At 40.9% G+C, this 16865-nt stretch overlaps 1 protein-coding gene across 5 annotated transcripts in view; it reads left to right on the top strand.

The window, feature by feature from the left end:
• The window catches only part of kazna (kazrin, periplakin interacting protein a), a 198226-nt gene that overhangs the window by 65486 nt on the left and 115875 nt on the right, over nt 1-16865 (top strand). For all 5 annotated transcript variants that reach the window (XM_085258563.1, XM_085258562.1, XM_085258566.1 and 2 more), the window contains exon 4: nt 2175-2364. In XM_085258563.1, the coding sequence (XP_085114689.1) occupies nt 2175-2364 (190 nt within the window). The remainder of the gene's footprint in view (nt 1-2174; nt 2365-16865) is intronic.

The following is a 16865-nucleotide window of genomic DNA, read 5'->3' on the forward strand; positions in this document are numbered from 1 at the left end:
TGGCCCACACACTCGCAGAGCGCCTGAGGCTACGGTACACAGCAGTTGCACGCTACCCAGGCTTGTGCAGTGCCGTGGCTGATCTGTGTTTACCACATGCAGGATAGGTTGGGGTCTTAGTTCATACAACCTTGGGAAACAATAACAACACAGCTGTACTGCTGAGTGAGTGGGCATGCTTTGGCAGACCAATGTCAGATTATATCTGAAAAATAGCAGGATGGAGTTGGGGTGCTAGGTTGGCAACTGAGGCAGGTTTTCTCAGTCCTAAAGGGAAAAGATGACTATACAGAGAGGTTAATTATAAGTGCTTGCTGTCAAAACAGTTGGAGGTGTGTCAGCATTAGGAAGAGTCAAAAAACTGGCGATGGCTGATATCTTTGGAAAGACGTGCGTGTGGTGCAGCCCTAATGAAGTTATCATTAATGAGTAAAAAGATTGTGTAGAAAGTCAGATATTCCCACATTTATGGTTGGGAATCAAAATATGATATTGATCACTATACTGAAGTCACAGTTGTGAAAGATGCAGTCGCAAAACAGTTGACTCAGTTGACTTTAGAGCGATGATTTCATGTGTTCACTGTTAGTTTATTGATACTGGTTCAGATAAGCTGCTCACTTAATACTGCATATTCATGTACAAGAATAACAAGCTAATGCATGATGTGAAATGGGTCCAAACTATGCTTACATGTGCAGTGACAATAAAAAGAAAGGCAGTGTAATCCTTTAAGCCCTGTATCCGATGACTATTGAGAAACATGTTTATTCCCTGTCAGCTCTGCTCACTTACAAATGGGCTGCACCGGATTCGTCGTGAGGCTTTTCTATATAGAAAGCTTCCGCAATCAGTCTGTCTCCTGTTCAGTTTCTGGGGTATACTTTACATTTTGAAAGTAATGTTGTTGTCTTGCAATACTTCTAATATATAAGCAGCAGTTTTCACAGCCACGCTGCAGATACCCCTCTGTGGCACTGCAAAGGAAAGAAGGAAGCAAGAAGAATTACAATTATGAAGGCAGAGCATAGATTTTGGATACAGATACAAAAAAGTATGTATTGCATAGTTAGTCACACAGCATGTAGGACATTTCCACATGTGGCAGTCAGCCTTGGGCTAAAGCTCATTCTTAGCCTAAAGGATAGGCAGGAAGGAGCCTATGATTGCATTCAGAGCCCCCCGCTTAATGCTATACAGAATAATATGTCAAATCTTAACTGAGTTACTCTGAACACTCCTATCATAATAATATCCGAGTCGACTCAATGGATATCAAAATGTGTTATGATAATGTTAGAGCACATTTGAAGGGATGAATATGTTCCTCTTTAACTTCAGCCTGAAACATTAGAGCAGGGCTTCAAAAAACGCCTTTGTCTGCCGGACGAATACCTCGCTGTGATAATGTGAAAAAAAAGCCCTGTTTGCACAACTATTATTGTTTTCTCCACACAACTGCTCCTTTGTCAAACTAATGATTTCCTTCCCTTTGTCCACAAGTCCTGTGCAGGATTTGCATGCAGAAAGTTAGAAAGAGAAAAAGCTGCAGTGTTTCGATTTAGTCCTTTTTCACCGGATTACAGAAATTTGTTGCGAGTTTGTTCAGCAATGAACGCATTCCCAGAAACTCAGACAATATCTCCTGAAAACAGCTGTGTTGAGAGACTCTGATTTTCCATGTGCTTATGTGTCCTAGCGTGCTCCCCCACCCCCTCGCCTTTCTCTGCGAATGGTACAGTCCATTTAAAAAGGCGCTTGTCATCTCTCAATGCTCTGTGTCCTTTCAACAGTCAGCTGCGGGGAGCACATTTCACAGGGGCAGTGCTGGCGCTCTAATGCACACACAGACACACTCATGCTGTTACCGAACTCTCAGAGACACACACACAGGCATGCTTGCACACTGACACACTCTCACCACACACACACAGCCTCTGAAACGTACACTCCTTCCAGCAAACACACATTTCCCCTGAGCCGGACGCCTCTCTTTAAGGGAAAGGACTAACTGCTCTGAGGATTTAACTTGGCTTTCTCATAAAACAAAAAGGGAAAAGGAGCAATCAGAACAGGGGAAAAAAAGGAGGAATTTATTTGGGGGCACCTTCCTTCCCAGGAAATGGTCAACTTGTCAGTATGACACCTTGTCTGGATTCCCCTCTCTTCCTCAGGCAAAAATCCTGAAAATGATGGATGACAACAAGCAGCTTGCCCAGCGCATCGATGGGGCCATTCAGTCAGCCAGCCAGGAGGTGACCAACCTGCGGTCAGAGCTGAGCGCCACCAGCCGCAGACTGGCCGAGCTGGGAGCGACGGACTCTTCTGCCAGCGTGCTTGAGACCCTGCAGCACAACCACAATGGTAAGAGAGCCACGCTGGGAGTGAAGTGACGGTGTCTTCTTGTTCTTTTTGCCGAGAAGCTGTGAACATGTGGAGAAGGATGAGTGCGCTCTCATTCAGCTGTGTGTGAGTGTAGTCTTGCAGTGTGCGTCTTGAGTGTGCGGCTTATCATGGAGGACATCCAAGAGTGAAAAAAGCCTCCACTCATACCTCTGCTCATGGGAATAAGTGCATTTCAGAGTCAGCGAGAGAGCGGATGAATTGAACAAAAGAGGGGTTTATGTTGACTTGTGTCCACTTTCAGTTCTCCCTTAAAATCCCCTCTCATGTTGAATAATTAACCCCCTTAACCTTTAAGAGGAGAGGGGGGCGGGGGTAGTGCTGCACTTCAGTAAGGACAGAGTGGGTAAAGTTACAGCCTCTTTTTACTCTCAGGCACTCTATGTGCTAGTTCAGTCGGCTCTCCCCTAACCGGGCAATGGATCTGCGTCTCTTGAGGAGGAAGGGAAAGGGGGCTGGTTTTAGGGTTGCTGTTGGTTACTGTTACTGAGAGCTGTTTGAATGGCTGCCCAGTGTATAGAGAAAGCTGCCTTCTGTTTGTGTGTGTGTGTGTGTGTGTGTGTGTGTTGCAGCTGCTTTATTTGCCCTTTTCCAAGTTTTATCTACTCAGTTTGACATATAGATAGGAAACAGATGGGAGTTTTTGTTTCTGTGCACATGCATAAGCATGGCTGACTGCATAAGCACGCGTGGCTAAATGTGTGCCCATGGGCTGCCGTGTCCCTTTAACTTCTGGCACACGCACATTCTCACACTCTTGCTCTTTCCGTAGCAGTCAGCTGGTACAGTGAGCGGTCTGATAGGATGCGTGCCATCCGGGCTTTGGCAGCACTCTACTATGAAACCACATCTCTCGCAGACACTTGTGAAATCAAGCTCAGTAATAGACCTGCTGTACTGCACTCTTAGATTAAAACACTGTTGGTGAACTTTCCTTTAGCAAAGACAGTGAGTCATTTGGTCCTCAGTTGACCTCTGTGGTGCTTTTTAATAGGGGAAAATTTGAACACAGGCTGTCGTATACAGCTGGTCAGGAACTGTTTGGTCATGTGTCAGCTTTGTTTTCAGTGGACTGACACTGTAGCCTTTCTGTTTCTTTGTCAGTGTGTATGTGCCTTGCGTTATCCCTTTAACCCTGATGCATGCTCACATTCCTGCTAGTTTCCATAGCAGTGTGTGTACCAGCGTGAGAGACAACAAGCACTCCTCTGGGAGGGTTTGAGCACTGATGTCATTGTCCTTTGGTTGCTGCTTCTCAGCTCAGCTGAAATGATGACTGAGTGATGTGCACGAATCACGTTCATCTGTGTGAATATTCTTTAAACGTCCTAAAGACTGCAGAAAAACACTGTTGGTTTGCTCATACTTACGACATTCCCAATGCTTCTGAAATGATACACCACGAGACGCTGAGCCCTATCTGTGGATCTTTTAGAAGATGTATTTTGTCAGACACAATTATCTGCAAATGCAGTGCTAAGTGGTTCTGAGTGCCCCCGATTTTCAACATCAAAAATGACATGCACACATGTCCTTTTGATACTGAAGATTATGGTTGCCAGTTCCTGCTTTTGTTTGCCCAGTGCATCTTCCCACTGTCATTGTGTTGCTGTCAATAAGTCTATTCTTTTTTTTTTTTCACACCCACCTCTTGCTGTCTGTTCTCTCAACCCCCTTTTTCTCCTTGTAGCTGTTCTTTACAGGCTCAGGGTGTATAATAGAAACAGCTAGGGATAGGAGGATTAGGTAATTTATCACCAGTGGCTGTGTTGAGAAGGGAGGTGTGTGGTAAGGGTCGCCGGTTCATTGCACAGCCGGCAGAGTAAGAGTCCTGAGGGAAGCTGTGTTGGGGGTGCTATCTGGCACTTCAGATCCAGCAGCACTAACCTTGCTAGTAGGCTAGCTTACCTTAATTGCATTCCTGCTTCCTGGGGGGGCTTACATTTGCATGTTTCATTCTTCCTGGCAAGTGCAAAGTTATAAGGAATTGGATGTACTTGATCATCTTCTAGTAGTTTTCCTCAGAGAATTACAAGCTCACAACTGTTTAGAAAACACAGAAAAAGACCACAAGATTTGACCTCACTGTCTTCCTCAAATGATCTTCCCTAACATGTTATCTGTCCTCTGAGCTCACACTTATCCTCCTCGTGGTCCCCGAAAGCACCGCATTTAACTCTGAAGGATGTTAAGCATCCATGAAACTGACCCCAAAGCTTCTGCCTGTGTGTGGCATGAGTTGGCATCATTTTATCTTTGTATATGGGAGAAAATGTCGCTATGGAAAGTTTGGGTGAGTGAAAAGCCCATTCATATTATGCTCATATTGCCCTATTTCTGTACGATGACCTTTGGATAGACGTATTTTTGAGATGTCTTTTATTTTACTTTTTTTCATAGTGGTCAAGAGACTTTTTATTTTCCACATACACTTTTGTCAAGGTGCATACATGTGGAAAAAATCATTCCATCTTCTTACTCTAGTCTCTGTGCTACACATATAACCGCACACTGGATCCGTTGGGGTTACTTTGATTATATGCGGCACAATTAGCACAGGTAAAGTAATTACTCAAAGTGCTGGCACATTAAACTGGTTCTTATTCTTATTTACTTTCACTAGCAGAGTCTTTCATACATGGTGGGATATCACCAAGATCCCCAGAGTTTACTGACAGTTGCTGACACTAATAAAAGCGCATTGTGGATCAACATTGGATATTTATCGTCACTAATTATATCTCAACCATCGCTGGTTGGATGTTTAGTTATGAATCATTCAAAGGTCAGTCATATTGTACTTAATGACTCATACAATCGGGGTAGTTGAGAGAGAGAGAGCCAAATATTCGTGAGCTTTTTTGCCAACACACAAAAGTCATGCTTTTCTGTCTGAAACTCATCAAAAACCTTTACATGATGTCGCAATCATTTCAGTTAATCACAGATTTTATCCACTCGATAATTGAAAACACAAAAAAAATGTTTATCATTCAGGAAGGCTTATCCAGGATATCAAGAATGAGTAGAGGCTATTATATCATTTAGCATGGAGCATTTGCTGTCTCTGTACATCATGAACGCACAGACAAACTCTGCATGTTAAAAAGCTACTGAGAACTCTCGTGTTCTTTAAATCTGTTCATGAAAAAGCCTCCTTGGCCACTGACATTAAACAGGATTAATAATATCAAGAAGGTATTTGCTTAAAAAGCAGTTACTCCTTTGGAGATGGAAGAGAAGAGCAACCTTGATGTAACAAGACTACTCATTCTGTTAAAGCTATTAGCTAGAACTCGAATTGGAATGAAATAGGTGCCGGTGCTATATAACAGCAACTTCACAGGTATTGGTTTAACTTATGTTTAACCTTACAATAATTACACCTTAAAGCAAGCTGGGGGATATCTGCACTCTCAAGCTGATGTGTTCTTGCGACGCCGCCTGCATTCATCAGTACAACATTGTGTGCGATTGAGCTTTCCTGTACCAGCAATGTGGAAGGACCAGTTGGCAACTTCCAAATCTCACTGAGAGTAACAGAGAGTCCTATGTTTTACTTGCTGTGAAACAAAAATGTATGCCCCATCTGTTCCTAACACTTCCCTAGTATCATCTTTCAGGCTTACTAAGGTAACGTGGCATTTCAGCAAAATTACTTTGGTCTGTGATTGCAATTTTTACACGTGAGTGCAGATCTCTTTCTGCTCAGTGGGGCTCCCGCCATTCTGCGTGCAGCGTTACCAATCAGTTGTCAGTATTGGAGAGACACTGCTTCCACAGTAAATGCTTCATTACCATCAAGAAGAGCAGCTTGGACATTTGTATTCGTCTGGTGTACAGCGAGTACTTGTTCTTAAGTTAACACAAGTGATGCCCTCATGTTTCCTGGTTTGCATATATATATACACAGAACAGGGAGAAGATGTCTTCTGTTTTACAACTAGTTACTTTAACATACAAGTGCTTAGTGTACTTATTTTAAATTAGTACCCTCAGAACTGGGTGTAATGATTCTAGTGATTTTCTTTTTAACCTTTTAGTAAAATTGAGGGATATATCAAAAATTAAGAATTGTAAGCAAAGCTGAAGGTTGCATTGAATGTTTGGTCACTGCTATTCCCGTCTCAAGCCCCAGTGAAGAGAACCTTTCCACTGTTCTCTTATTTTGTTGTTAAGTTGAGATGCTGTCAAAATCTCTGCAGAGTCATTCAAGTGTAGAATGTCCTCACATAGATTACAGGTTTTTCCATGAATTTGATTTCCTGCTGTATTTTGTCTTTGCAGGCAGTGTCTGGGAAAAGTTGACATTTTGCAACATGCCATTACCTTCGTACCCTTTCACACTCACTTTTATTGATTTGACGAAGAGCTATTGGTGTGAAGCTGCTGTCACTCAAATGAGCATTTGGTGTAGGGTCCCCGCTCCGTGACTGAAAAACAAAAAAACGAAATAAGCTATAGGAAAGCAATAGCATGGTAATACATGGGGATTAAAGTGGTGTTTGTCAGATTGGGCGTAGCTGTGCAGCGTGGGGAAATCACTTAGAAATAAGCGAGTGAAATAATAACGTGTGGATTTTTCTTTGAGTACAGACTGTGATCAGTGGACCTGTGGTGCTTCTCCCATTTTCACTGCTCTTTGTGGATTTAGCCAAATAAATTCAGGAGATGTTATGCAGGCTGATTTCCAACCATTCAATGTTATTAGTGTAGTGTCAAATGTAGAATTCAGTGAATTAATCCACTCAGCATCATAAACTGATGTTTATAGTTGTGCACTGTGTGTCCAACACAGTGCACAACTGTACACTCATGTAACCTCAGAATAACACAAAGTTAGTGTGCTTCATTTTATTTTGTAAGACATTTCACAAAAATACTATATGTACAAGCACACAAAGAATAAACTAAAAAAAAAAACACGCATTAACCTTGCTATCAGCTTTAATTACTCGTTAACTGAAGGTAATGTTAACGCCATTTCAGGTTATTCCGGCCCAATTTAACCCTCCAGTTTAATACACTCATAAAATACTGCAGTTGCCTCAGACTGTGAAAATGGCACCAAATCTCATTAGTGTTTTTTCTTTCTTTTGTCGATGGAGATGGCTTTTGAATCCCTCTCTGTCTACGGCGATGAGAAACTTAATGACTTGTGTGAGGAAAAATGATAGCCCTCCTCAGGTTTCATGTTTATGGCACGTTTTATAGTCATTTATTTGACAAAGTTACCCAACAGATGGTTACTCATCAGAGCATTTCTCAAAAGTGCCACAAAAATTGGATCCGCCACAGTTGCCTTTGGCATTTAGCTCCTCTTGTGGCATCAAATGCGGTAACTTTCATAATGAATCCCATGTTTATAAGGAATCGCCACCAAATGAAGGTATTTATTTCAAATCAAATGACCCAGGCTTATTCTATGATGATACTGAAACATGAATGTGTTTGAAGGTACTTTCGTAAATAGGATGTTAAAGATAGGTGATGATTGTCTGTAGCCATATGTTTAGAGGTCATTCATTAACATACGAGTGTAGTCATCAAGCCGTCGTTTTAGCAGAGAAGTTGTTAGGCCCAACACCTGGGACTGGGCCAGAAAGGGGGGTGGGTTTGAGGACTTGGCGTGGTCTAAAAAAATCACATTTTGAACATACACTAATGTTTGTTCTGGGCAAACCTTTGGTCCCAGTATACTTGTAGGCTACGTTATAATGTACCGTGCCCTGAACATTTTTACAGACCGAGCACAAGCCATATGGCATTCCCTAATGTCAGAAACCTTCCCCAGCAGGATAGTTTGCCCCAACACATTGGATAGAGTAGGGCATCAACCCAAAGAGCACAACATCCCAGATCCCAAACTGACTGAAGCTGAGACAAGCCTGATCTGCATAGACCCCGCCCCAGAAATCACAGGACCCATACAATCTGGCAGCGTAAGGGAGATCTATATAATATTAGCCAGGATGCTGTAATGATGTGTTTGGGTGTGATATGCTGTTAGTATGTCAAGTTTGAGCTCGCCGGAGAGTGGCTGTGCATCGTCAGCACTTCCACATATAGATACACAGACTCACACACAGGTCTCTTTGACCTTGTCACAAATCATTGTGACAGAAGAAGTGTTTTCCAGATAGTTATGAGCTACCAACACACCTCGAGACACTAGCAGTGATTCGTTCTGACACTAAAAAACATACAAATTAAACCCACATCCCGAAATTAAACTATCCTCCGCTACTATTTACTCTTCGCTTGAACAGACAGTCCACTGCCCTTCGTTTCATTTTGGTAGGTCAGGTCTACAATATATATTTGATGTTTTAGGTTGGTCACGTTGTAGTATGCATTAATGAGTTGGAGCAGCTCTCTGGAATGTAAATTTATGTTGCCCTTTGTCCTCCAGCTTGCCTTTGCTGGAAAGTAATGCTAACAGTACTCTCGCACACAGCGGCAGATGGCTCGAGCAAGTGTCCTCAGAAATTGGTGACTTTGCACATATTCAGATGCCACGAAGTGCAAATTCTGAGCTCTGTCTTGCAGAACTGTGGAGGTAGAGGGTGAGAAAGAGCAAAAGTACAAAGAATTTGTAACTTTTCCCATATTTACGAGAGGATTTGGAATATTCTTTTGCTCTATGAGGTAGACAGGCCAGCGTAATAAATGGTGCACCACGTGAGTAGACTACTGTGAACAATGATTAAAACTCTCATTAATGTGATAAAAAGCTTCATTAGTGGGCGATCGTGGGTGGTGGACATCATTGTTTTTATACTGCAACTGTGGGCTTTCTTTTTAATGTGCGTCATGGGAGCTCAGATATTTCAGAACAAACTTGTTCCTCCTGATAATGTGGGTGAGAATCTTTGGTAACGGCGTCGTTTTCACTGATCCAGTGATCATAAAGGAAATAAAATGGGAAATTAGAGCAGCTGAATATAGGCTATAGTGAATTTACATTGGATGGGATGCTGATGTATAAAGTCTGCACAGTGGAAGCAGATACGTTTGCTCTGTAGCCCCAGAGAATGGCTACTAATAGGCTCAGATAGGAGATGAGGAAAGAGCCCCCCCAGTGGTATTCAAATGATGTGATATGACGGGAACTGGGGAAAGGGGAGGGGTCTGGTCTGCTGAGGGGCTGCCTAACATTTTGTCAGCAATTACTCACAATGAGGTGTGGCGAGGTGATGGGTTGCAGCGGCAGCAATGATATATATATATATAATGACATTTTCACTGTTCATCTCACATTTCTTTGAAGCGGTAGTGGTACATGATTTGAGTTTCAGCTAATTTGGACCTACAATGCATGTAATCATAACAAAATGCTTGACCAATATGTGGAGATGATCCGCAACTTGATGTCAACCCTTACTCCTCGGCAGTCTTCAAGTGTTGAGATAGTATTAAGTTTCCAAACAAGACGTTAATTGATCTGTTGAGATTAATATCATTTATTATTCCCACGGCACATCCAAACAAACTTTGGCAAGCATAAAGTGTTAATATATTGTACCACCTTATGATAGATAAATAATAATTTAGCAAGAGTTGGGCGTTTAATAATGACATGGTTATGTAAAACAGCGTTCATCTTCTTCAGGGTGTTCATTTTTCATCCGTGCAAGGGGATACATAAGTGTGTGCATCCGAAGCTGATAAGCTAAATTTGGTTGCAGGTATGACTGAATAGAATGACTGCAAATGCACTGCAGAGGCATTGCCTCGCCTCGGAGCATTTTCAGACATATGTACTGGTCTGGGTTCAGATTTTTCCTTGCACGTATCCCACTGCAACCGATTAAGAGCTGACAAATAGAGTAGGATCTCGGATCAGTGATTCTGTAAAGCCTCTGCTCATGTGTCAAACGGTTTCCAGCAGCACAGAAGGACTAGTCAAGGGAGCTGTTTCAAAGTGTTTGTGAGGCATTGCCTTGAAATTGCTATATTACTCTTGGAAAAGCGCACAGGATGTTATGTTCTTGGCCAAAGCCGTTGACGTTTAATGTTTACAGACAAGGATCGGTGGGAGTGCAGAGGTATTCTTTCACAGTTGACACTAAGGTAGTTATTTGAGTATTAAATACTCCCATCCACCTCCCACATTTTGTACTTAGCACACTGTTTGGAATGGAGCCCCTAAATCTTGCTGGTGGTTTTGAGTCTAGAGCAGCTTATTATTAAGACATACCACCTAACCCTTTAGCTGTCTAATAGTAATTTTAGGGAAATATTTTTTCTTTCTTTGTCTATGATCACATTAGATGCATTATGAGTGTTGCTGGTGACAGCCAGAAGTCGGTGGGTGCAGACACATTATCAGTCTTATATGCTATGCAAACCTTCATAAATTGCAAGCTGTCAGAGTTGCAGCTTTTAGGCATGAAATTACAAAATCGAATCTAACAAGGGAGTTCATTTCCTGTATTGTTGTCCTGTCTCATATCTCCCTAAATTTCTTTTTTACATTTTCTACTTGGAAATCGTAAAAGGGTTCCCCAGTTTTTTAGTTTTCTTTTTTGTGTGTGTGGATGCAACCAAAAGAGGCAAAAAAAAAAATCCTGTTAGCTTACCCGGGTTTTTTTGTTTGTTTTTTGCTTCTACATAGCAACAGCCAGCATAAACAGATAAAATGCTGTGTTTACGTTTGTTCTAGTCAGTTAATCAGGCCTGGCTTTTGTGAATCTGAGTGATCATCCAGCTTCCAATTGTCCATCTATCAGCACGCAGACTGTCCAGCCAGCTGGTGCCTGCTGGGTTGAAGAGGCAGACTGGGCAAGGCTAGATGTCACAGTGGTGGCAGGTGGGAGCCACCATCAGGTATCGTAATGCCCGCTGGCACAGGCGAGACTGTCTCGAAGCAGCATGACTTGGTAGAGAGAGAGGGGGAGAAAGAGGGAGGGGGAGGCATCTTGATCCATGCGTGTGCCAACCCTGACAAATTGGATAAAGCCTCCAGTGGACTGGCACAGTAGATGTAGAGGGCAGAGGGAGGGAGGGAGGGAAGAGGGTGTTGGTTAGCAGATGTGTGTGTCATCACAGGCCTGGCATCATGCTGAAGGGGAGGAAACATTATTTACACTAATGTACGTAAACAGACAGATACATGCAGATGCAGTGCAAAAGTTGACGTCTGTGTGCGTATGTGAGGACCTTCACTTTCATAGCAAGGCTAAAAATACTGCCTACGGTTCTGTTTTCACAGGTACACACACTGCCTGTCTAGGTGTACTTTTCATCCTCTACCTCATTAGTTTTTCACATGTCTTAACCAGATTTTTAAAATTTATTTTGCCTCTATTATTTATTTGAAAAGTCACTCGAATTTCAGTTCTTCTGGTGCATCTTCGTCTTCAGGCTTGTCTTTAAATTCTACGAATGCTGCATGTTCAATTATAATATAGTTGTTGTTCTACGTTCATTTGTCTATAGTAGTTCATATACATTGGTTAAAGTATGTGCATAAGTTACAATAATGACTCTATTTTTTTTATAACAAATTTCAATCAGTTATATTCAACCGTAAATTAAAGTTCATTTTCATACCTTTTCAAGCACAAAATAGGTGGCAAACTGTCAAAGAAAGTGCAGGTGTGCATTGAGTATTCTGTGCCAGCATGTCATACCTTAAGTTGATAGCTGAAGTTGCTCATTTACATTAAACTAAGGCAATTAGAGATTTCTCACAGTTGGTTTAAACTCTAAAAAGATGAAAATAGCTAAAAATGTTCATTCTGAGATGTAACCCCTTTTTGTCATCTTGCAATCCTTTTCAAGATTTTCTGTGAATGCAGATTAGCTCATTCAAATTTAATAATTGGCTGGACAGAAAATATAAAAGAAAAAAAAGGCTCTAACAAGCCATGTTAGGGGAACAGTGTTTTACTGGTTCCACTATCCTGTCGCTCACTGTGGTGCAGCTTTTGTTATGTAGTAAAGTAATGCAAAAAGTAATCTATTACACATAATACACAGAGCCCATTTCTTTAAAGTAATGCAGTAGGTTACTTAATTACTCCCAGGAGAAAGTATTTTGTTTGACTACTTGTTACATTTATTTTTTCGTTTCTCTATAAAATGACCTGAAACGTGTTTTCTCATCATCATTATAGTTAGCAAAAAGCAACAACGAAAAACTATGCAGCTACAAACACAGAAATCACAAATACAAAAACTCTACAAAAGTCAAACGTTACATCAGTCATCTCAGTGTCCAAGAAAAATGGATGAACATGATCAGTTGACACGTGACTTAAGCAACTCTTAAGTCACTCTTAAACCATTCACTGAAATATGGGAAAAGCTCACCTGCAAGGGGTCCACCTGCAGGATACCAGTACTAACTGCTGTAGTAAATGTTGCCTCTTGCACTAAAAATAATCTAAGCAAGCTACGCTTAATCTGGACATAAAAATAACTACTGTATCCAAGCAGTGTCCATCACTTTTATTTGCTTCTTAAAACAAGTTATGATGTAATTGGTGTTTTTTATAGTGGGTTTATTTCTGTTCCTGTTTCCTATATGTGTGGCTTGTCTAATTTATTTTTGTTCTGCTTCATTAAAAAAAGAGTTTTGCCTGTGCCCTGTTGTAAATATCTATTCTTGAAATGATTTATTAAAGCTACAAAATTTGTAGTACAAAGTGCGAGTGGATAAACTGCCAGTACTTTCTTCCAGTTGGCATTGTAGACTCTGACCCGTGCTCTTGTGGAGAAGCTCCACTTGGTGCTACTAGTGTTGCTGGTGGTGGACCACCTTTTTACTCTTGAGCCAGACAAACTTCCAAAAACTCACAAAAACTTCTAAAAACTACTTAGCTGAGCATCAAGCCCTAGAAACGTTGTTAGGACAACAAAAAATAAAAACTCTTAAAAATTTCCTGCATGTTCTGGTTGTATCTTAGTAGCTGGATTTTATCTGAGACATGACAAATAGACAGGTACTGCCAGCTGCTGTGTCAGTCTAGAGGTAGTCATGATACTTCGTCTCTCTCGAGTGAAGAGGCTTTGTCTCGTAGCTCTCATCCAAACAAGGAGAGTTCACCCAGAGTTCAAAAGGAAGTTGAGAGGGAGAGCAAGATTTTTGCTTCCCCCCTGTGTCAGTCACTCCCCACCTTTTGAGTCTTAATCCTCTCAGAAGAGAAGTTGTTGGTTTGACAGCTGGTAGGTTGCAGATTCTTCCTATCAGCCACTTTTTTTGAAACACGTATGCTGTAAACAAGGATTTGTCATCTTAGGGAATATCAAGAGGAATCTTTGACTCAGTCAGCCTCAGGGAATGACGTTCTTACTTATTTATCCACTTATTTGCTTGTCAGAGATGCAGATTATAAGTAAAGCTCTCCAGTGCATCTGGGTAATTAAAACCCTTGTGGTGTAGTTTAGAACAAACTCTATCATTTAGAAGTGGTACAGGGCTGACCAAGCACCACTTATTTTGAGGGGGATTCGGAGAAGAAAAGGTCTAGGGGTGGATATCAGAGATTGACATATGATTTTGTTCCATATTATAAGTGGGGTAAAATACTGCATAGGTTTTGAGTATCACTGAAAAAGTTTCAGCATTTTTACATCTGAAAAAATGCTTGCCTATGAGTCAGGTGAGCAGAAGCACCGCTGTCGGGAGTTTGACAAACAGTTTTCCAATGCACTGTCAGAAAAAAACATGCTAGCTTTAATAGAAAGAGTTGCAAAGCCTAGAAGGATGTGATTCAGATGGGCTGGAAAAACTGGTACTTCCTATCCCAATAAAATATTTTCTAAAACTTCTTTTGGGACTTGAGTGTATTTAAGTCTGTGGGTCTTGCTTATGATAAGGCTAATATGGATCTGGTGGCTGGAAGCCCTTCTGCAAGGTTCATTGGTGCTTGCATGAATGCCTGCATGGATGAACACATGCACGCGCACAGACACACGTGCAGCATTTGTGGGTTCTACTCTGTGCAGTGAGTGATCTGTCTGTTGGGATATTCTGTGGTTGTTAGCTGATGTGCCTGGCTGTGTAGATGGAATTGATTTCTGGTTCAGACCATAAAGTACAATGCTACAGCTTTTCACTGTCAGAATCTACAAGGCTATTACCTTGAAAGGAAGTTGATGCTGCTGTTGAACAGATTCATGGATAATGCAGTTGTTATAGAAAAAAAAGACAATTCCACAGTCACCTACTGGGCTATGGTGCTATCACTGTGTTAATTCAGTCTTTGCCACATTAAATTTTTCTTTCTTACTTTTTTGCTGATGTTAAACATTAATATTCATACAAAAAGGTCTGTAAAGGTTTGGTCCAAAATATTTCTGTATTTGTTTGGTTTGTTTCTCCCCCCGTGTCCATAAATGTTAATAACAGTAAATATAAGTCAGTATAAGAGATTAGTTTGCATGCTTTGGATGACTGAAGTATTAAAAAAGCAGTCATTACAAAATTTCTTCATTGTCTTCTCCATGTCTTCATTTATCGGCTATCACAAAAGCCAGTAACATTGTATCAACAAATAGCTAATATTGGCCGATATATCAGTCGGTATATTGGTATTCCTTCTATATTGGCAGGCACTAATAAGCTTTGAATCAAAACTGGAACACATTTTTCTGCCAGTCAGGGTTTTTTTTGTAGTTTAAAAGAGACTGAGACACTTAGGCTACGTTCACGCTGCAGGGGAAAGCGCATCAAATCCGACTTTTTTGACCCTATGCTACCCATATACGATCATGGTATGAAAGTGTGAACGGCACAAATCCGATATTTTCAAATCCGACCTGGGTCACTTTCGTATGTGGTACTGAATCCGATACATATCTGATGTTTTAGAAAGCGACTGCTGTTTGAATGGTCATGTCGCATTAAATCTGTCTTTTACGCCACTGACATAAGACAGATGCCAATTATCAGCGCCCAAGAAGCGCCCGAGAAGACATCACGAACCCTTCCTGGCCATCCAGTGTAGATGTCAGTAAAACTGTTGGGAAGACAGCGTTGGAGAAACGTAAACATTTTTGTACTGTATTATCTGCAGATTCTGACAGAAATCTGCAACTATCCTTTGAAGCATCAATCCTCCCTAAAACAGCAATAAGGATAATTATTAGGCCATATGTAAATAACAAAATAACAAAATAACTTAAAGCAAAATTGGTAAACGTAAAGTCCGAAACAAGTCAAACAATACTGTTTGGTCTGGATCTAAACAGAGCGGGTTGTGTGTGACGTCTTATTTTGCGCATGCGGGCCACTTTGAGGGTTCACACTAGAGCGCGTTTGCTGTCGCATTTTATTTGTAGTGTGAACAAGCAGACAAAAAAAATTGGATTTGATCAAAAAATCAGAATTGAGCATTAAGACCTGCAGTGTGAACATAGCCTTCATTTCTGCCTTTTTATGTTTTAGAAATAACTACAACCAGACATAATAACTTACTTATCATTATCAATAAGCACTGGCGTCAGACTATTTTTGCCTATAGTTAAATGTTGTGTCATGCACTGACGGTATCACATATTGCAACAGATTTGAAACTATCAACTCATGGAGGTCAGTGTAGCACAAATGTGCAGCTTTTAGTGCATGGAGATACTTGAATTTTTACCCTGAAAATGATGTGTTTATTTTAGCTTGTGAGTTGTGAATTGCTGTAAAGAAGTCCTTGGCTGCTAACTGCCAGTGTACTTATAATTACTGTACTATAAAAACCCAATGTCATAATAAAGACTTGACTCTACTCTACCAGACAGTGTCATATTAAAGATATGTGCTTGTAGCTGTGTTTGGATATCTGTCAGTACATCTTGTTATTGTAAGAATATCCTAGAGATTGATGCTTGCATGCATTTGTATCCAAAGCAATAAGCTGCTTATATTAGATTTTAAATCCTTCAAATCACCAAACAGGATCCTGGCTTTCATTCCAGAGTCCATAATCGGACCCTTCATGCAAAGTTTATTTGGATTCTCTGATGGATTGCCAAGAACTCGTAACCTTTTAAAGTCTGATAATTCTGCAGCTTGTAATGTGATCAGTGTTTTCTCTTTGCATAGCTTACTTGAGAGGATAAATAAACAGCTTTTATTGGTGGATAAAATGGCTTGTGAGGAAGAATAAAGTCTCACCTTATAGAAGATTGATTTTTGTCGATGGTGATGTGCCAGGCTGTGCAATGACTGTCTCCGTCCACAACATTGACGTACAGCAGGCTTAGTGCTTAGATATTGCTCTGCTGCTTGGGGGTGTCAGAGCTGTGCTTCCAGGCTTATGCACTACACAGTCCAAGCCTAAGTGTATCAGTGCTTCATTGTTTGTAGGCCTCATAGAGTTCTTGCTTGTTAGTGTATTTTACGGTAGCCTTTATGAACCACAATTTCACATTTTTAGTTTATTCACAGAGAAAAATTAAACAACCAATATCCCCAAATACTATTGTCCTATTGTCATTGTAATATTGAACAATGTTATCGT

The sequence above is a fragment of the Mchenga conophoros genome, linkage group LG20 (genome assembly GCF_057382185.1).
Source record: "Mchenga conophoros isolate Kocher_MC1m ecotype Shallow Benthic linkage group LG20, M_conophoros_male_GT1.1, whole genome shotgun sequence".
NCBI lineage: Eukaryota > Metazoa > Chordata > Actinopteri > Cichliformes > Cichlidae > Mchenga > Mchenga conophoros.